At 36.6% G+C, this 21,692-nt stretch overlaps 1 protein-coding gene across 4 annotated transcripts in view; it reads left to right on the forward strand.

Moving 5' to 3' along the window:
- The window catches only part of MALRD1 (MAM and LDL receptor class A domain containing 1), a 1,140,778-nt gene that overhangs the window by 527,240 nt on the left and 591,846 nt on the right, over window positions 1–21,692 (forward strand). For all 4 annotated transcript variants that reach the window (XR_011976660.1, XM_072651641.1, XM_072651639.1 and 1 more), the window contains one exon: window positions 3,885–3,972. Coding sequence is in view for 3 of the 4 variants with exons in the window: in XM_072651641.1 (XP_072507742.1) it covers window positions 3,885–3,972 (88 nt within the window). In the remaining variant the exon portion in view is untranslated. The remainder of the gene's footprint in view (window positions 1–3,884; window positions 3,973–21,692) is intronic.

Genomic DNA, 21,692 nt, shown 5'->3' on the forward strand with positions numbered 1-21,692 from the left:
TGATTTACAAAGGTTAATTAAACTTCTAAGTGAAATTACTTTGGTCAGTTTCAATATCCCTTTCTCCTTCACTTCCCAATTTGGGACATCAATAACCTTTTTCAGTAGTACAGATTGCAGATCTTTTAATTTTGTACCACATCTTTAATTATTTTTATATTTTTTGAGGCAATTGGGGTTAAGTGATATGCCCAGGATCACACAGCTAGTTTCTGAGGCCATTTATGAATTTAGGCCCTCTGGACCATAAAGACTGGTGTTCTATACACTGTGTCACCCAGCTGCCCCCTATTATTTTTATTCTTTTAAATTTGTATTAACTTTTATCATTGCTCTAAGAAGTCAGTGTTCTCTGTGTACCCAAAATGATTAAGGAATGACTTCTATATCAATGACTCAGCACTTTCTATTTGCTAAGAATACAAAAAAAAAAAATCACTTTTTTGAATGTTGTTGTATTTACCAAGTCCAATACCTTCTTATTTCTTTCTGAGAGAAATTATTCCTAATATTTAGATAAGTGGCTTCTGTGTAGCCTGCATGATTGATGTCTTCCACTCATTACCCTTGGGTTACATTTTTCACTCTCCCTGCCTTTTGTCATTTTTGATTTAAAGTCACTGAGTATCAAAATATGTATTGATTTAATCTGAAAGATTTCATGAAATTTTGTAGAATTTCCCTACCTCTTCACCCTCTGAAATAAATATTGGCCCGTTAATTGCAATTATGTTCATAATTGTGCACTTGCAAGTACTTATTATGAACACTGAATATGAGATGACCAAATGTGCTGTTAAATTATTTTTCCTATTGTCTTTGGACCTTTGACAAGTTTGTTACACCTTGCCACCCCCATACCTACCAATACCATCCAATCTTCATTATTTTTTCTAGTAGGAGAACCTGTGAACTATTTCCCCCTTTACACTAACTCCCTGCTATTTTCTGTTTTCATTTTTCAAGGAGAATTCAAGGTTGGTTTAATTCAGTTCCTTTGATAGTATGTTTGTTTGTTCATTATTGGACAAGGAATTCACTTTGAGGGTTCTAAGAGCTAAGGCATTGTTAAGAAGTCTAAAAAATAAATGATTCTTTGTACTCTCTTTTCTCTTTTCTGCATCTCTGCCACCCTTTCTGAAGAAGTAGAAAAGGGTCATCTAGGGTCAAGGAATATTTTGCATTTAATTTTATATCTTAAATTACTAGGAAAAATAACTCAGGACTAAGTGATCAGTCTTAGTAGTCATAAGTATATCCTGTACCAGGAGTGGGTAACCTATGGTTTTGAGGTCACATGTGGCCTTCTAGATCCTTAAGTGTGGCTTTTTGGCTGAATCCAAATTTTAAAATTTGGATTCAGTCAAAAGGCCGCACTCATGAATCTAGAAGGCCACATGTGGTCTCAAGGCCACAGGTTCCTCACTTCTGTTCTATACTTCAGCTTATCCTCAAAAAATTGGTAGCCCATGACTACTTTAAGAGATTTTTTTGGAATGGTCACAGCTACCAAATCTTGCATTCCATTAGTATAATCATGGATAATCTGGGGTCACCTTCATACCATGAATAGGCATCAAAATAATATGTTGGGGAGTTATGGCTCATTATTTTTGAAAACACTTTGATGACTCAGAAAATCATGATATCTCATTGGCTCCCTATCCACTGCACCACCTAGCTGCCCCCTATGGGAATGGTAGATCTCAAGGGATTTATAGAAAGCAAATTCCTTTTGACTCTTTTTCTTTTCCAATGTGACATTAAAGAAATAAGAAATTTTAACAAATTTATCAAAAGCCCAACATCTCTTGTCTCCATACCGTTTCCATGAACCTAGTTCAGATTCTCATTATCTCTTACCCAATTACTTCAAATCTCCATCCATCTTCTATCCAACAGCCAAAGTGAGTTTTTGAAAATATATTGTTTCTGTTCAGTCTTTTCAGTTATATCCAACTCTTCATGACCTCATTTGAGGTTTCATTGGCAAAGATACTGGAGTGCTTTGCGGTTTTGTTGTCCAACTAATTTTACAGATGAGGAAACTGAGGCAAACAGAGTTAAGTGACTTTCTCAGAGTCAGACAGCTCATAAGTGTCTGAAGCTGAATTTGAACTCAGGTCTTCTTGACTCTAGACCCTGCACTTTATTCACTGTGCCACCTTCTGGCCCTTTTGAAAGTATAGGTCTGACCGTATCATCCCCTGCTCATTGAGCTTTAATAACTAACTTCCTGTTACCTCTAAGAGCAAATGTAAAATCCCATTGGAATAATGTATTGGTCCCTTCCTACTTTTTACACTTTATGCCCCTTGATACATTCTACTTTCTAGAGACACACTGAATTGCTTGTAGTTTTTTAAACACTGCACTGTCTTCCATTTCTGTGCCTTTACATTGGCTATCTCCCATGTCTAGAATGTTCCATTACCTCTGCTTCCTCTAGGATTTAGACAAAATCTCGTCTTCAGGAGGCCTTTCCTGGTCCCTCCAGCCAGATTGTTTTCCCCTTTCAGATTTATTTTCATTTATTTTATATGTCTCTTGTATATGCCTAGTTATTTGCATGTTGCCTTCTCCATTAGAATGTGTGCTTCTCTATGCATTAATATAACCATTTTGGAAAGCAATTTGGGATTATGCAAATAAGGTAACTAAAATATCTCTACCCTTTGACTCAGAGATTCTGCTATTTTTTGTCATTCATAAAAAGAAAATCATAAAATATTTATAGTAGCTCTTTTTATGGCAGAAAAGAAGAAGAAAAAAATAGATGCCCATCAATTAAAGATTAACTAACCAAATTGTGGTACATGATACTGTGATCACATGATGGAATAGTATGATAATTTATTATGTTATAAGGAATAATCAGTTATGATGAATACAGAAAAATATAGGAATATTTACATGAATTGATACAAAGTAAAGTGGGTAGAGACAAGAAAACAAAACACAATGAGAACAATAATGAAAACAACTATACATATTGAAAATAAATGTTGAAAAATTACAAAGCACAACCTTAGCCCCAAAGAAGAGATATGAGAAAACACCCTCATCTCACTCCTTTAGGTCAATGGTTGTAAAACATCGTATATATTTTTGAGTATTTACCAGTTATGTTGAAATTTTGTCTTCCTTTTTTTAACTTTTAAAAATTCTGTGTTATATGGAATGTCTCTCTGGAAAGGAGTGGGGATGGCATACTGGGGTCATGCAAACAAATTATTTTAAATAAAGAATATGTTTCCTGAGGAACAGGGACTGTTTTCCCCTTTATTTATATGCCCAGAACTTAGCTTAGTGATTGGCACATAGTAGTTGCATAGACTAAATTAGAATCAAGCTGAGAAGGAAAAAAAAAAACATTGTTAGCTTCCTTGGACAAAATTGGTGAGGTATAAGAGGGATAAAGGGTTGTATTTCGTAAACTGACTTTAGTGGTCCTTAGGTTCTATATTATCAGATTTCAATGGAATGCCTATTAAGCATACAACCCATTTGCATAAGTATTAAAATAATGCATCTTGATTAATATTATTATAGTAAATCTCAGAACTAATCACAACCTACCATTTATAATAGGCATTTTATAAGCATTTTATACATTACTGAAATTTCAGTGGCAGTGTAGCTCTTCTGAGTTTCACAAATGTCATAGGAGTTGAATGTGATTAATGTGAATAAGAAAGAGATATAATAATGATTAGCCATTTTTAAACAGTTTCACTCTCTAAAGTATATGTGGGAGAAAAGTCTTAAGGCTGATTTAGATGTGTGTAACCTAGCAAATCTCTTGAGCATCAATTCAGGCTTAACATTTAATAGGATGCTCATGCCTTCCACACTCCAACCATCTGTGCTGATTGCTTTCTCAGATCTTAGTGGAGGCTGCTGTTGGGGATGGCTTCACGGGTGACATTGCAATTGATGACTTGTCTTTTATGGACTGCGCCCTCTACCCTGGTAAGAGAAAAGATTTACTATGTCATTTTATTACCATCACAAAGCCTATGGTTTTTTGATTTTGTTTTCTTCTTGGGAGAAGTAGAAAGGAAGACATTCTTTTGGAAATGTGACAGGAGAACTAAAAATATTTGCATTCCTTTGCATTTTCTGTGTTAAATCTACTTCTTTCCCAAGTTTTTTGTGCCCTGTGGTAATGTCCATTGACTTCAATCAAAGAGAACTGGGTTCAGAATTTCACTGTGGGCAAATCACAGTCTCTCTGACCTTTACCTTTGTCACTCATCAAGGGATGAGTGAGTATACTAATAAACATATGCTATGTGTGTGTGTATATATATATATACATATATATATGTATAGTATACTAATAAACATATACTCTCTCTATATATATATAATTTATACACATATAAGCAAGTGTACTAATACTTGCAACCCAACTTGCAACTCACACACTTGTTTGTTAAGATTACATGGGATAGTTTCTCTAAAGTACATTCTACACCACAAAGTGCTATGTATACGCATTCTAATTATTTTTATTATTGTCGTAGGACCAGGTTTTACTTTACTCCTGCCTTCACAACTGTTCTGGCTGATTATGACCATGAGAATAATGAACCTAGTAGGTATAAGGAAGTGTACCAGCCTCTGGAAATACAAAGATAAATCTGAAATAGTGCCTATCCTTAAGAGTCTTTTTTTCTTTTGGGAGATTAGAAGCAAATAAGCTAATATAAAGCTTATACTTGTTAAAACAAAGTAGTATCATAGGAGAGAGTCTTAAAAACTGAGGGAATCAGAAAAAGTTTCATGTAGGAGGGTGGCATCTGAAACTGGAAGCCTTTGTTTCATATCACATATATGTGTATATACACACATACACTGCACACATATGTATATGTATATATACTATACACATCGTATATTTTTATATGTGGTTATTTCTATGTTTGTATATTATATAAACACACACATATGTATATACAGTGTGTGTTTGCACATGTATGAAGGAAATGACCAACCACTCCAATATCTTTGCCAAGAAAACCCCATGAACAGTAAGATCTAAGGGGTCATGAAGAGTCAGACACAACTGAACGACAATAAGGAAATTTTCCAGGGCAAAACAAATGATTAGAATCCTTCAGAATGTTTTTTCTTTTAATAGAGAAAATCTGTATAGCATTTTCCTCATTTTCAGCGAGAAAAAATTTGTGGTGTTCCCATGACAGCCCCCAAAGACTTCCCTCCACTTAAATGAGCAATAAATAAGACATTACAACATCTCCAATAATATTTAAAAGATACGGTAACAGATGAAACATGGTCCTATAGCTTTGACACTAGAACAAATTATTGTGAAGTGTTAAAAATGTTGTCACAGAATTCATATTTTATTATTAACTTACTGATTTCATCTCTTTGAATTATAGACCATCTCATATTGCAATCTTTCCCTCAAAGCAATCAAGAATCAATATTTGTAGTAACTTGCATTCTTTAAATATTTCTTTGGAAACTTAAGGTCTGCCACGCCTTACCCTAATGTCTCAAAAAAAATATTGGCATATTTTTTGTCTCATTTTTTAAGTTTTATATTTTCAAATAGAGTTTATTTGTAAATTAAAACAATAAATTTTGTTGTTTTGAAATCTTTGTTTATTGAATATGAATAATGTGTTTTATGATTGAGTATTCAATAAACATTCACCTTCAGAAAATGAAAAATAAAGTCCCAGAGTGTTCACTGTAATAAAATGTACTATGCATGTCTGTGTAGCGAAGTAAAGAAAGATTTACAGCAGAATGACCTACTTCTCCTGAAAGTGTTGCCTTAGGTCTTAGCACTATGAGGATTTGTCTTGACCAGTCTTATGGTGACTGTGGACAGAGTATAAGACGTTGATTCAGTGAAAACCTAAGTACAAACTTTGAAGCTTGTGTCAATGAGACCACTGACAAATTTCTTAACTTCTTAGAGCCCCATTTGACCTTATATGTAAAATGGGGAAAATAGTAGCACCTATCTCACAATGTTCTTTTGAAGATCAAATGAGATAATATATGTGGAACCCTTTGTAAATGTGAAAGAACTAAATAAAGGAATGGAAGTTGTGAAAGGGATACATTTCATCCTGATATAAAGAAAAAACTTTGTAATTATTTGAGCTATCTGAAAGCAAAATTATTTACCTCTAAGGGAGTAGGTCTCCCCTCATTTGAGCTCTTTAGACAAGACTAGATAGCCAGTTATCTAGAAGAGTTGATTTTTTGCATATTATAGAATGGATTCTTCTTGAGGTGAAGTTTAACAAAAGATAGCCTTTGAGGTTCCTCCCGGATCTGAAGTAGTTCAACGATAAAGCTCTCAGGCTTACTGTTGACAACGTTGATTACAGGTTGTATCCTTAATCTGCCTTACCTATGCCCTTGCTGCTCCTTGTAGGCAAAAAGACAAGCAATGGAAATGCTTTTGTCATCTCTTTTTAGCAAATTTATGATTGGTAAACTGTTGAAGTGAAAAGATGAGGATAGCAGTTTCGACCCATGACTTCTATCTGATGCTCCTCTTAGGCATAGCTGCAGCCACTTGGGGAACAAAAGACATGCAAGAGGCTATGGCTGCCATTCTCTCCTTCCCTCCCCATTCCCTGGCTCTAATGCCAGCCATCATCATGGCTCCAATTTCAAAAAGCAAAAGACTTCTCATTTCTCTTAACTTAACAAAACATTGGGAATAACCCAAAGAGGTCATAGCATTCTGGGCCTGAGAGTAAAAGGAAGGAGTTATGATGAGAGATATAGAGAAGGAGAAGAGAACACACAAATTTCTCCTCTTCCCTATTTGGCCATTGTTGTCCTTAATTCTCCTCCTGACTTCTTTCCATCACTGCTATTTCAGACAAGGAGGTAGGAGAACAGCCAGAGGCTGGGGTAGAGATGCGAAAAATCAATTGCAGACTTGCGCTAGCCCCAGGCTTCTGGTTTGAATTTTGGAGGAAAGCATGGAACTTTCTGCCATGTGGTTTTCATGTTGGCTCCATAACAAAAGAAACTTTGTTTTGAAATTGCAAAGCCTGTGGAAAGCATGGATTTTATGAAGGAATTGATGAAAATGTCCCAGGAGGTTCAAATGAAAACAAAATTTAGTAGAACCTTTGTGAGGAGAAAAGTGCTTATTCTTTCAGTCCTGTTTTGTTCATGGCTCATTATGGTAAACAAAGAAGTGTAGATATGTTATTCCCATGTATTCATGAACAGAACTATTCTTGCTTCTTATCTAAACTGAGAATACATTTGCTACCTTCTAACTGTGTATTCTCTCCTGACCTTCCCCAGTGAAGAACCTAACCCCAGTCTTGCCTGATTTAAAAACTGAGGCACCCTAATACATATCATATAGAGTAAAAAAAAAATCCCTGCTTATATCTCCCTTTCTTTTCCTTTTTTGATAATCAGCTGGTTTCTTACATATTCACCCTGTTTGACAATGTAGACTTTGCCCTAGAATGTCTTTCTCTACTAGCCCACATTCATTCTCTAGCCTTCTCTGGTTTCTAATTTAATTTCCACTTGACCTTCACTTGTGATTCAGCTTCTTTTTGAACCTTTCACCTACTTTGCTTAATTGCTTCCTTGACAAAAAATAGTTCTAGGTTTAAATGTAACCTAAAAGGAAGAGAAAAGTCTTTCAAATAAACAATTAATTTTGTTCTAGAAGGAGAGTGTGAACCATGTGGTGCTCAGGGGTGATAGCCTCTTCTTTGAGCAGCTCCTTTGCTTTGGGTGTGAGGTTTTTCTTCCTATTAGCTGAATACAGTGGATCACAGGGAAGTATGAGGGCTTACAGGAGGCATGAAAATCAAGAAAAGTTTCAAGCTTTTCTAGAACCATATTTTTCCAGGCAAGGATAGTTGGATAGTAGAGGCAGTGAGATGGCACAATGCATAGAACTCTGAACATGGAGTCATGAAGGACTAAGTTCAAATGTAGGCATGTATACTTAGTATCTGTGTGATCCTGGGCCAGTTATTTAACCTCTACCTGTCTCAGTTTCCTCATATGTGATATAGAGATAATAGCTCATAGGGTTATTGTTAGGATCAAATGAGATGATATTTGTAAATTGCAAACCTTAAAGTCTTATATTTATTTTTATCAAATACATTAATATTGACATATAAATCTGTCAAGAATAGAGCAGCTAATGATTTCTCATCTTGCCTTAGAAAATTTTGTCCTTCAAGAGGAAGCAGTTCCTTTCTGCATTTGAATTATCACCAGCAAGAAGGAACTGATTGCTAGAAACTTTGATGATAGGAAATTTGGCAGGGGGAAGTGACAACTACTCCTTAGAAATTGTGATAAAGCAGATGACAGATATACATAATTTGATTGCCCCCTGTGTATGGGTGAGCAAATTTCAAAAAACTGAGGGAAAAAAAAGGTAGCAACCTCAGGACTAAAATCTTTGAGTGGAAGCCAACTTTAAAAGGATGGGAAACCCTCAGAAATTAAAATTTAAAGAGAAAAAGAAGAAGAGCTCTGAGGAGTAACATAGAGAATTATCTAAAGCAACAAATAGGAGTGTTCAGGATACTCATCAACTCACTTAAATTTTGCAAGATATATACTGAAGATGGGAAGAAGAGAAAATAATGGAGGATTCCTACAAATGCAGTTCTATGAGTTTTGTGTGTCCGGGCTGCTGAAGTTAAGTGTCACCTGTGAATGGTGAGGAAATTGAAGATGGTCAAAAGATGTTCTCCTTTTGGACATGTTGGGGAAAAGAAAAGGATAAAAGAATGGATCAGAAATTGGCTTCCTTCCTAGAGTAGGTAGTGATTTATGACAGAAAGGAGGTAGATCTCCTATTTTGTTTTTTTTTTTCTGCTCATTAAAATGATGTTTAGATTGGAAAATTCAAAATAGAATTGATAGGGAGTTCATACCTAAGATTCTAAGAGGTTTCCATTCATACAACTTTACTTCAATCTGGACTATCTATTTGTTGTCATGGAATGAAGACCGGATTTTAGAGTCAGGAGGCCTGGTTCTATCTCTGGGTGACTTGGAGGTCTTCGGAAATTCACTTAACATCTCTAAGCATTAGCTTCTTTATCTGTAAAATGAGGATACACTTTGTACCTCACAGAGATAGTGAGGAAATCCCTTTATCCATGCCATTACCATTCCGTAGAAATATATTTGTTTTTCATTGCTCTTCTCCATAGTCCAGTCAGCTGTTGGATATATACATTTCTTGAAAGAAAAAGCAATAAGTCAACTCAGTTAACTTAGAAACTCAAGCTGCAACTTTAGAATGTGGGATCACAGCAGATACAAAATGAAAGTTTCATTTTATGAATTCATGAGTTTTCCTGATTTATATAACTGAATTGACTTACTAATTATTTGTGATTGTTGAATTGACTAGTTCTTTAGTTATCATTTTAGTTACATCCTGAATCACCATCTTTATTCATGTAACATTTTTCAGTTTTTTTCTCATGTCTCCTCTGCTTTTGCTATTTTTTCATGGTAGTCAAAATAAATTGAAGAATGGCGAGGAAGAGGGCCAGAACTTGGTCTTTGTGAAGTACTCTTTTAGTATTAACCTGCTTAGTATTTCTGCTTTTCCCAGGATGATGAAGAACTATATTAATATATAGCATATTAAGCTTCCTTTTCCCTTTGCACGTAGCTAAGAGATGTGAAGACCTTCTGAGAAATGCTAAATATCAACATAATGGCAAGAACATGGGGAAAATGCAAATGAGCTTAGGTTATTAATAGTACTGTAAAATAGAATGGGGAAGAATCAGAAAGTTCAGTTTTAATTTGTCTAAACTGTTGTTGGCTTTTTGTCAGTCTACCTACCATAAACTTTGAAAATGGTTAGGTATGTAAATTAAAAGCCTTCTAGTCGGGATCACCACAAGTTAGAATTTTTATTGTGTTCCTAAGATTCAAAAACAAAATTAGGAAATACAAAGAGTCAGTTAGCCCAGTCATCCCACTCAAAAATTACAATGGAAATGCTTTTTCTCCCTTTTATTTATGCAAAGGTCCATGTCAAAAACAAAGAAGGCCCTTTAAAATACTCACATTACAGTTAAAAGGCAGTTCAATTGATCCTATACTTTACCTGTAGTTAGTGTCCATGACAGAATGTCTGGGAAGATTATGTATGTCAGAGTCTGTTGTACCATCCTGAGTATGGTCTGAAAAATCCCATGTCTGTCATTTGTTAAGACAGTAGTGTGTCAAAAAGGACTAATGTTACCCTGTGTGATATGTTAACAAATAACTGAATCTGTTATAATGGAGCACAAATAAAGAATAACTGTTTTTCAGTAAAATAGGCGTTCTGCTTTGAAATGAGCAGTTCTTCAAGGAATAAAAACATATGACATTCTATTTCGATGTCTGGGTGGGGTACCATATCTTAACCATTATTATTGATCACTTAATAAACAGCTATCAAGCATCTAATACATCTCAGGCATTGGGCTAAACATGCCATTTCAGAGACATAAATGAAGCAGTCTCTGTTCTCAAGGAGCTTATATTTGATCAGGAGAAACAACATGCTTGTAAGATCCTAGAATCATAGATCTGTTGTGTTTGTCCAGCATACTCAAAGAGGACCATGACATCAAGATGATGACATGACTTGAAGCTGACTTTGAGGGAGGGCTGTGCAAGGTCTCCAACCTCACTTTCTTCTCCTGAGCCATCTGGGTCCAGTGGCCTGATATTCATCAGGACGAATGGAGATGGCCCAGGATGCAATGTGATAGCCTGGTCCTTTCAGGCTAAGGTCATATCACATCCTCATTTTGAGTGAGATACACTCATTCAATGAATAGGCTTCTTTAAGTTACTCAAAGGGTAGCCCTTTAATTAAAAACAAAAATCAACATGCTCATAAGATCCTAGAATCATTGATCTAGAGTTAGAAGGGACCTTAGAAGCCATCTTGTATAATCCCTTCATTTTAAGCGTATGATAAAGAAATTGGTATATAAATGTATACATAAATTTTTTAAAAAGTTTTGACTGTAGCAATTTGTGTCTATGATAGAATGTCTGAGATGACAAATTATCAGAATCTATTGGACCATCCAAGAGGCAGCTAGGTAGATTAGTGGATAGAGTTCTGAGCTTGGAGTCAGGAAGACCTGAGTTGAAAATGGCCTCAGATAATTATTGGCTGTGTGACCCTGGCCAAGATATTTAACCTCTGCCTTATTCCACTAGAGAAGGAAATGGCAGACCACTCTCGTATCTTTGCCAAGAAAAAACCCACATGGTGTTATAAAGATTCAGACATGACTGAATAACTCAACAACAAATTGTACCATCCAAACAATATGGTCTAACAATTCCACACCTGCCATTTGTCAAGGCAGTAGTGTGTCCAAAAGGACTAATGCTGCACTGTATGATACACTGGCAAACAGCTAAATCACAGTTGGTTGCATTTAACTGAACTTGCATATGCTGTCCTCTGGACAACTCTCTAGGACAATCAGTTGCAGAGAAAATGCCAGCCTGCATATAAGCAGAGGAAATTTCTTCATTTTGCAGATCTCTTTATCAGTAAAATCACAGGTGAAGTTACCATTCTTTATACATAGAGCAATGTGCTAGTTGTTAAAGGAGATGCATGATCTTGGCTCTGGGAGCTTACAGTCTAGTAGGTCAGACAGGACACATACTGACAATTCATGACAAGGTAATTTGTGTATAGGAAAGTACCAGGGAAGCAGAGAGGAGAATTACTTTTAGCTGGGAGGACTGGGAAGGTTTCACCAAGTTAGTGACATTTAAGTTGGCCTTGTAGCATAGATAAGCTATTAACAAGCAAATATTATAAGCAGATTCCAGATGGAGGGACCAGCAGGGACAAAGGCATGGAAGCTTTGTGCTAGGAAAATAATTCTGGCAACAACATGCAGGTTGGATGATAAAGGAGAATCTGGAGGCAAGGGAACAGAGAGAAAACTATTGGAAAAGTATAATTGTGAGAATAATTATGATGATGTAAAGAAAATCCAGCATTTTGTAATTGTAATGATGAAATTTGGCCTGAGGAAGAGGTGAGGAAATATTCCTCTTTTATTCCCTTAGAGAGGTAGGAACCTCCGGATATGTACATGTGGGACACTTTCAGGCATATTGGCTTTGTCATTTGCTTTTGGCTTTTCTTTGTTAGGATGGAAAACTTAGTGGGTAGTTATGGGTCACAGTATATGTGAAAATGCTATTTCTATTAAATGAAAGGCATACATTTTCTAATATAGTAAAGTTCTATACACTTAAAATATACTAAAATCCTGCTTTAGCTGTTAGATAATAAAAGTATAAACTAGAATTTTAGCTGTGAGCAGACAAGGGAGGGAATGGGAATGAGAGGCTTTCTAGGAATGACACTGGTGACATTGGGAGAGGAATCGAGGTTGACTTTGGGATTTAAAATCTGAGTGACTGGGAAGACAGTGGTGCTATCAACAGAGCTAAACTAAGGAATCTCAGAGGATGAATAGGGTTGGGGGTAAAGGAAGAATATAAGCTCATTTTGTTAAATGTCAAGTTTAGAATTAGAAGGGAAGGGGAGGTCATTCAGGGAGAGGTCCACCTCAGGGAATTTGTATTTTACTTTAGAGTGGGGATACACAAGAAGGAAACAATTGAAAGATAATGGAGCCAATGAGAAATTCAGAGGGTACTAGGGGTTTTCCCCAACCCAGTTCTGAGTAGAGTTATTGGCTTTAGGCATGTGAGTTTCTGAATATTTCAATTAACATACATATTTACACAATACCTACATCCCCAAAACAGTGTGGAACTGTTGGCCACCTCAGATTTAATTTTTAGAAAAGGAAATACCCAGTAAACTAATCAAATCTAATGAACCTTTGTTAAGTGTCTGCTTACGTGATAAACTGTAGAAGATGCAGAGCCCCAAGTAAAACTATTCCTGCCCTCAAGGAGTTTCTGTTCTATAGTAGAGACAAGATGTTATTAAGTAAGTACATACATGGTATTCTGAGGAGCAAGAGTGCACTGACAACTAATAGATTCAGGAAAGATCTCAAAGATTTAATATTTTCTAAGTCAGCTACTTTAAAGTTAATCTTATTATCTCAAAGCCCAAAGGAATTTAAACCCATGGGAATTTTGCTTTAGTAGAGACCATAGAAACAGGTTGTTTCTGAACTCCTGAACTGAAATGAGGAATTATTTTCATGATGAAAATTTGAAATCATAGATTTATGACTTGAAGGGCTCTGGGAGGTCAACTGTTCCAACTACCCTCTATTTATTGAGGAGGAAACTGGGGCCTAGAGAATAAGGGTATGTGTGTATGTGTGTGTGTGTGTGTGTGTGTGTGTGTGTGTGTGTGTGTGTGTGTGTGTGTGTGTGTGTGTGTATGTGTGTGGTGGGGGTGGAATGAGGAGAAAACAAACTGTAAAAATCATCTATTTTTTTCTCTCCTTTGGTTGTCCTGCTATCATATTTCATAGCCTTTCCCTCTTTCTTTCTTCTTCCATTCTTCTCAATCTTAACCCTCTATCTCTATACATATAGTTCTGAGTGGGCATTCATTTTTCTGTTAGTGCAAAGGGAAAAGAAGGTAGATGGGTAATCATCCCAGTATTCAGTATGCCAATAAAGGTGATAATTAAAACTTTGGGATTTGTGCTCTCTGAAGTGTAATTTGAGTGCTTGACAGTTCAGCTTGAGCAAGGACTTCTGGTTTCTGGTAACTTATCCTGCCAGGTGATCCTTAGAATCTTTCTAAGACAGTTCAAATGAAAGCAATTCAGTTTCTTGGCATGGCGTGAGAAGACTGTCCACATTTCACAAGCATATAACAATGGCTCTGTAGACCTTCAGTTTGGTAGTCAGTCTAATACTTCTTTGGAGCCTCCAAAACACTGAACTAGCTCTGGCAATGTGTACGTAAACTTCATTGTCAATGTGTACATCCCTGGAAAGTACACTCTCAAGGTAAGTCAACTAATCCACAGCATTCAAAACTTCTACATTTGTTGTAACTGATGGTTCCATGCATGGATGGTGTGGTGGTGGCTGAGGAGCACCTGTGTTTTCTTGATGTTAATTAAAACACAGGCAGTAGAGAATTGATCCATATTTTGTTGCATCTCAGCTTCAGAGGCTGCATTGAGTGAACGGTCACCTACAAACAGAAAACCATGCACCAACACTCCTTCTACTTTGATCTTGGTTGGCTTTATAGCCTTTTGAAATTTGAAGTTCAATTTGAAAATTCATCACCTAGATGGCGCATTTGAAAATTCACTGTCTAGTGGAGCCAAGATGGCAGAGTAACAGCACAGACTTTCTAGAGCACTACCGCCAAGTTCAGTCAAACAAATATGTGTACAAAATGGCTCTAAACAAATTCTAGAGCTGCAGAACCCACAAAATGACAGAATGAAGCAAATCTCCCTCCCAAGACAGCCTGGAAGGTCACTGGGAAGTGTCTATCATATGACACAAGGGGCAGGACACAATCCAGTGTGGGCTATGTCAGCACAGACAGGACCTGAACAGGCCTTGGAGAGACTGAATCTTTCACACCTATGGTGGTTTCCAGACTTCATGACCCCAAAATGTTGTGGATAAATTGGAAAGTCAGTGGGAAAAGTCTGTAGGACCAGTGCAGGAGAGTGGAGTGATTTGACCTTGGCCCCAGCCTCAGAGTGGCAAAGAGGGGAGGGGGCAGAGGAACCCTCTGCAGCCACTGTTTCTGGAACTCTAGGTCCATAGGTTGTGGAGGGATCAAGTGACTGACAGTACACCACCCACCCCTACTGGAAGCAGAGAACTACCTTGACAAAGAGCTCAAAAGTCAAGTAAATGGTTGGGGAAATGAGCAAAAACCAGAGAAAGAATCAGACTATAGAATCTTACTTTGGTAACAAAGAAGACCAAAGCATGCAGAGAGAAGAAAAAGCTCCTCCATCCAAAGCCTATAAGAAAAATATGAATTGGCCTCAGGCCATGGAAACTCCAAAAGGATTTTGAAAATGAAGTAAAAGAAGTAGAGCAAAAATTGGGAAGAGAAATGAGAGTAGTGCAAGAAAATCATGAAAAATGAGTCAGCTGCTTGCTAAAGGAGACCCAAAAAATGCTGAAGAAAATAAAACTTTAAAAAATAGGCTAACCCAAATGACAAAAGAGATCCAAAAAGCCAATGAGGAGAAGAATGCCCTAAAATGCAGAATTGGCCAGATGGAAAAGAAGATCCCAGAACTCACTGAAGAAAATAATTGTTTAAAGATTAGAATGGAGCAGAAGGAAGCTAATGACTTTATGAAAAATTAAGAAATTATAAAACAGAACCAAAGGAATGAAAAAATAGCAAACAATGTGAAATATCTCATTGGAAAATACAACTGACCTGGAAGATAGATCCAGGAGAGACAGATTAAAAATTATGGGACTACCAGAAATCCATGATCAGAAAAAGAACCTAGACATCATCTTTCATGAAATTATCAAGGAAAACTGCCCTGATATTCTAGAACCAGAGGGTAAAATAAATATTGAAAGAATCCACTGATCACCTCTTGAAAGAGATCCCAAAAGAAAAACTCCTAGGAATATTTTAGCCAAATTCCAGAGTTCCCAGGTCAAGGAGAAAGTATTGCAAGCAGCCAGAAAGAAACAATTAGAGTATTGTGGAAATACAATCAGAATAATACAAGATCTAGTAGCTTCTACATTAAGGGATAGAAAGGTTTGGAATATGATATTCCAGAAATCAAAGGAGATAGGATTAAAGTCAAGAATCACCTACCCAGCAAAACTGAGTATAATACTTTAGGGGAAAAATGATTATTCAATGAAATAGAGAACTTTCAAGCATTCTTGATGAAAAGACCAGGGCTGAATAGAAAATTTGACTTTTAAACACAAGAATCGAAGAATCATGAGAAGGTAAACAGGAAAGTTGAACTAAAGTTGAACTGTTTACATTCCTACATGGAAAGGTAATATTTGTAAGTCTTGAGATTTTTCTCAGTGTTTGGGTAGTTGGAGGGATTTTATATATATATATATATAAACAAAGGACACAGGGTGAGTTAAGTAGGAAGGGATGATATCTAAAAACATAAAATTAAGGGGTGAGAGAAATACATTGGGAGGACAAAGGGAGAATTGGAATGGGGCAAATTATTTCTCATAAAAGAGGCAAGAAAAAGCTTTTTCAATGGAGGGGAAAAGAGGGAAGGTGAGAGGGACAAAGTGAAACTGACTCTCATCACATTTAACTTAAGGAAGGAATAACATACACATTCAATTTGGTGTGAAAATCTATCTTACGCTACAGGACAGTAGGAGAGAAGAGAATAAGTGAGGTGTGGAGATGATAGAAGGGAGGACAAATGGAAGATCAGGGTAATTAGAAGTATGTACTTTTGGAGAGGGATGAGGTCAAAAGAGAGAATAGCATAAATGGTGGACAGGATAGGATGGAGGGAAATGTAGTTAGTCTTTCACAACATTACTTTTATGGAATTCTTTTGTGAAACTAGACATATGACCTTTATTGAATTACTTGACTTCTCATTAGGGATGGGTGGGGAGGGAGGAAGGGAGAGAAGTTGGAACTCAAAGTTTTAAAAATGAATGTTAAAAACTGTTTTTACATGCAACTGGGGAATAAGAAATACAGATAATGTGGTATAGAAATCTATCTTGCTCTACAAGAAAATAGAGGAGAAAGGGGTAAGGGAAGGGAGGGGTGTAATAGATGGGAGGGCAGATTGAGGGAAGGGTTAATCAGAACACATGGTGTCTTAGGGTTAGGGGAGAGGAGAGATGGGGAGAAAATTTGGAACTCAAAATTTTGCGGAAATAAATGTTGAAAACTAAAAATAAATAAATTGAAAAAAAAGAAATTTCACCATCTAATGGTAGAGACAACAAACTACTCCCTATAAAGAAGTTACAGACCCCGAAAGATTAGGATTAATCAGCAGAGGGAAGGCAGTAGAATTATGAGGTGTAGGAAAAAGTTTCTGGTGAAGGATGGAATTTCATTTAGGATTTGAAAACTCTGAGAAGCTAGGAGGAGGAGATGAGGAGTGTGTACATTCTAGGGGAGACAGTCAGAGAGAATGCAGGGAGCAGAAGACAGAGTGATGTGTTTGAGGAACAATAAGGCTGGCAGTATCATTCAATTGAAAAAGAGTTTTAAAAGTTTTAGAAGGCATTTTTATATCCTTTTATGGTGGGAGACCCTAAACAGACAGAAGCAAAGCTATAGAAGAATGTGTTTGTGTGGGTGTTATATTCATTTAGAAACTCAACCTTCTGAAGCTTAAATATATTAAAGTTTATGATGGAAGAATTCCTTTGAATAAAATTTAAATCTGGATCTTAAAATTGAATCTCTTTTCTAAATGCAGAATTTGTATGCCAAATAGTTCCATAATGTTTCCTGGAAGTAGAGGTTATATAAAAATGCATGTTAATTGAGTTATTCGGAAAGTCATATACCTAAAGTCAATTCAGCTTATACAGGACTAGGGGACAGGGAAGTTGATTTTATTTACTTTAATATCAGTAGAGTTCAGGCTATAGGGAGGACAGAGTGGGGTAAAATAAACTATGAGCTAGAAAAAGTAGGTTCCTCAGGAAATCTCCATGAATCCAGAATGAGGATTATAAAAATATTTGTTACAAGATATTTATAGGAAAAAAAATAGTTGAAATATGGTATCCAATTTGGATTAGATGATCCTCTGAACCTCACGTCAAATATGTTATATGCTTGGAGTTTTTTTTTCTGGTAGTCATTAAAAGTTGTGCCAAGTCATACACTCAGTTTACCTCTTAAAATAAATGCTTTTAAGAAAGCCGGCTAAGTTAGGAGTGGATTCTATGGCCAATGAACAGAATTTTCTCAGTCCCAAATAATTTACTTTTATGGGAATAAAAACTGTACTTTTGGCCCCATTAGAACCACAGGTTATAACATTCTGAATTAGCCAAGCCAGACAATTCTGAATCATCTTGGATTAAATACATGTATAATTACAGTTATTTTTCCAAGTACACCTATTCCTTTGAACCCATACAAAGAACGTCACCTTGATGACATTCTAGGTTAAGGTAGATTCCACAGAAGCTTTGTTATTTAATTGCAGCAATGTACTGCTTGTAAAATGTATATCACAACCCCCCTCCCCACCCCCCCACTAGTACCACCACCACTAGCATCATATCAACACTGCAACCTCCACTCTGGTGTTTCAAAATTCCAACGTCCTGAGATGATTGGGTAAGAGGAGGATATTTCAGCTTACCCCGTATAATTGTTGAAGCATCTCAAAAATTTTATTCCATTTATTCCCTTGAGACCTATAAAAATATCACAGTATTTTGTTAGATTTATTATTAAATATTTTACGGATCCTAGCAAATTGACTCAGCATTACTTTTTTATAATTTCTTCACAGCTGTGTGATTGAAGGAGGTGTTCATCCCTCCAAAATGTCTCATTTACCAAGGTACAAAGGAAAATTTCATTTTCCTTCATCTGACCCTCATTAGAAAGTTTCCTTTCATACACTTAAATAAAAGATATAACAAATTTCCATGGGAGTTGTGAAATTATCAGCATCTCTCTGGAGGAAAGTTTTTTTGAATTTTTGAGATCACTTAGCTATATTCCCAACTAATTTCATAGGATGGGGCTTGGATGAGGAGAGGTAGATGGTCTCCTCTTATTCTTTTCAAGCTGTAGTTAAAGAATTCCAGTTATTTTAGTTTTTAAGTGATATTGCAAGAGCAGAAGTGACTTTGACGGATCCCTTTCAAGTTGACTGGTATATTATTTTGGAAATTATGCTCTGTAATTATTCAAATTCCTACAAAAGAGGGGCAATATGGCATAGTCACTAAAGTGAATCTTTGGAGTTAGGAAGACCTGGCATAGAATAGTGACTGGGTTACCCTTGGCAAGTCATTAAACTCTCAGGGTCCCAGCAAATTCTTTAAGATTATAACTCACAGAGAAAATGTCAGTTTATATTAGCAGGAGTTCCTCATTGTGAGTTCCCTCTATTGATAAAATTGCAGATCTATACGTCAAAATATACAGATATATCTTTATGGATTTAATAAAATCCCTTAATTTTTGATCCAGTCAAAGGATGTAGACTTCAGACAAATCATTCATTTATTGAGGTTCAGAGGTGCTGGGACCCACAAATAGCAGCACATGGATCTGCATTGAAAGTATTTGACCCAGGACAGATCCAAGATGGTAGAGTAAAAAGATGATCCTGCTTTATTTCTCCCCCTCACCATAGCCCATAAAATATCTGTAAAAATGACTCTAAACAAGTTCTAAAGCAGCAGGAGCCACAAAACAACAGAGTGAAAGAGATTTCCACCCCAAGAAAGCCTGGAAGGCCAACAAGAAAGGTTTCTCATGCTGGGCTGAGAATGGAGCTATATCCAGCCTTGGTCATGTGGCTCAGCAGAGACAGGATTGGAGCAGACTTCAGGGTGCCATTCCCAGATTTCTCAACCTACAAATGCCAAAGACAGCTTCAAAGGCCAGTGAAAAAGCTCTTTCAGCTGGGTGTGAGGGGTGTGCAATCTGGTACAAGCACTGGCCCCAGGACAGCAGCAGTCACTGTGGCACCAGCTTCCACTTTTGGAACCCTCACCCTAAAGACCCTGGGGGAATCAAACAGCTAATCTGAGTCTCAGTTCTGACTGGCAGTACTGGTGTGAGGAGGAGCACTGGTGTGATAAAGCTGCTGGTGCCTGTGTAGAGGGAATCCTACTCACAGTTCCAGCGCAGAAAAGGGTGCTTTTGGTTGCTCACAGATCACAGTGCAGGCCAGAAGAGGAGTAAACTCCTCTCCCTTGATTGTGCAACCTAGGAGGAAATGAGAATTTACAGGTCCCTAGAATATACTCTCCACTTGACAAATGACTCAAAAGCCAAGTAACTGGCTAGAAAAATGCCTGGAAAGGGGGAAAAACTATAGAAGGTTACTTTCTTGGTGAAAAGATATTCTCTTCTATCATTTCGAGTGAGGAAGAACAAAGCATACCATCAGAGGAAGACATCAAAGTCAAGGCTTCTACATCCAAAACCTCCAAAAGAAAATGCAATGGTCTCAGTCAGTGGAAGAGCTCAAAAAGGATTTTGAAAATCAAGTAAGAGATGTGGAGGAAAAAATGGAATAGAAATGAGAGCAATGCAAGAAAAACATGAAAAGTGAGTCAACAGCTTGCTAAAGGAGACCCCACAAATGCTGAAGAAAATAAGACGTTTAAAAATAGACTAACCCAAATGGTAAAAGAAGTCCAAAAAGCCAATGAGGAGAAGAATGCTTTAAAAAGCAGAATTAGCCAAATGGAAAAGGAGGTTCAAAAGCTCACTGAAGAAAATAGTTCTTTAAAAATTAGAATGGAGCAAATGGAACCTAATGACTTTATGAGAAACCGAGAAATTATATAACAAAACCAAAAGAATGAAAAAAAGACAACGTGAAATATTCATTAGAAAAACAACTGACCTGGAAAATAGATCCAGGAGAGATCATTTTAAAATTATTGGTCTACCTGAAAACCACAACTAAAAAAAAGAGCCTAGACATCATCTTCCAAGAAATTATCAAGTAAAACTGCCCTGATATTATAGAACCAGAGGTAAAATAGAAATGGAAAGAATTTACTGATCACCTCATGAAAGAGATACCAAAAGGGAAACTCCTAGGAATATTGTAGCCAAATTCCAGAATTCCCAGGTCAAGGCAAAAATATTACAAGCAGCCAGAAAGAAACAATTCAAATATTGTGGAAACACAATCAGGATAGCACAGATTTTAGCAGCTTCTACACTAAAGAATTGAAGGGCTTGGGATATGATGATATTCCAGAGGTCAAAGAAGATAGCATGAAAACCAAGAATCATCTACCCAGCAAAACTGAGTATAATACTTCAGGGGAAAAGTGGTTATTCAATGAAATAGAGAACTTCCAAGCATTCTTAATGAAAAGACCAGAGTTGAATAGAAAATCTGACTTTCGAATACAAGAATCAAGAGGAACATGAAAAGGTGAACAGGAAAGAGAAGCCTTAAGGAACTCATTAAATTTGAACTGTCTACATTCCTACATGGAAAGATGTTATTTGTAACTCATGAGACCTTTTTCAGTATTAGGGTAGTTAGAGGGAATATATATGTAGGTATGTATGGGTATCTATGTATGTGTATATTATATATGTGTAGGTATGTATATGTACATGTGTGTATGTATGTATGTATATGTATATATGTGTGTATATATGCATATATACATAGATAGAGGGCACAAGATGAGCTGAATATGAAGGAAGAATATCTAAAAAAATAAAATTCATTGTTGAATGGAATGTACTAGGAGTAAGAGAAAGGGAGTGGTAGAATGTAGCAAATCATCTCACGTACACGAGGCAAGAAAGAACTTCTACAATGGAGGGTAAGAGGAGGGAGATGGAAGGAAATAATTGAGCCTTTCTCTCATGGGATTTGGCTTAAGGAGGGAAAAACATTCAATTGAATATGGAAATCTATTTTCTCTGCAGAATGGCAAGAGGGAAGGGGATAGGAGAGGGAAGATAATAGAAAGGGCAGCAAATTGGGGAAAGGGATTATCAGAAGCAA

This window comes from Notamacropus eugenii, chromosome 3 (assembly GCF_028372415.1).
Source record: "Notamacropus eugenii isolate mMacEug1 chromosome 3, mMacEug1.pri_v2, whole genome shotgun sequence".
Lineage (NCBI taxonomy): Eukaryota > Metazoa > Chordata > Mammalia > Diprotodontia > Macropodidae > Notamacropus > Notamacropus eugenii.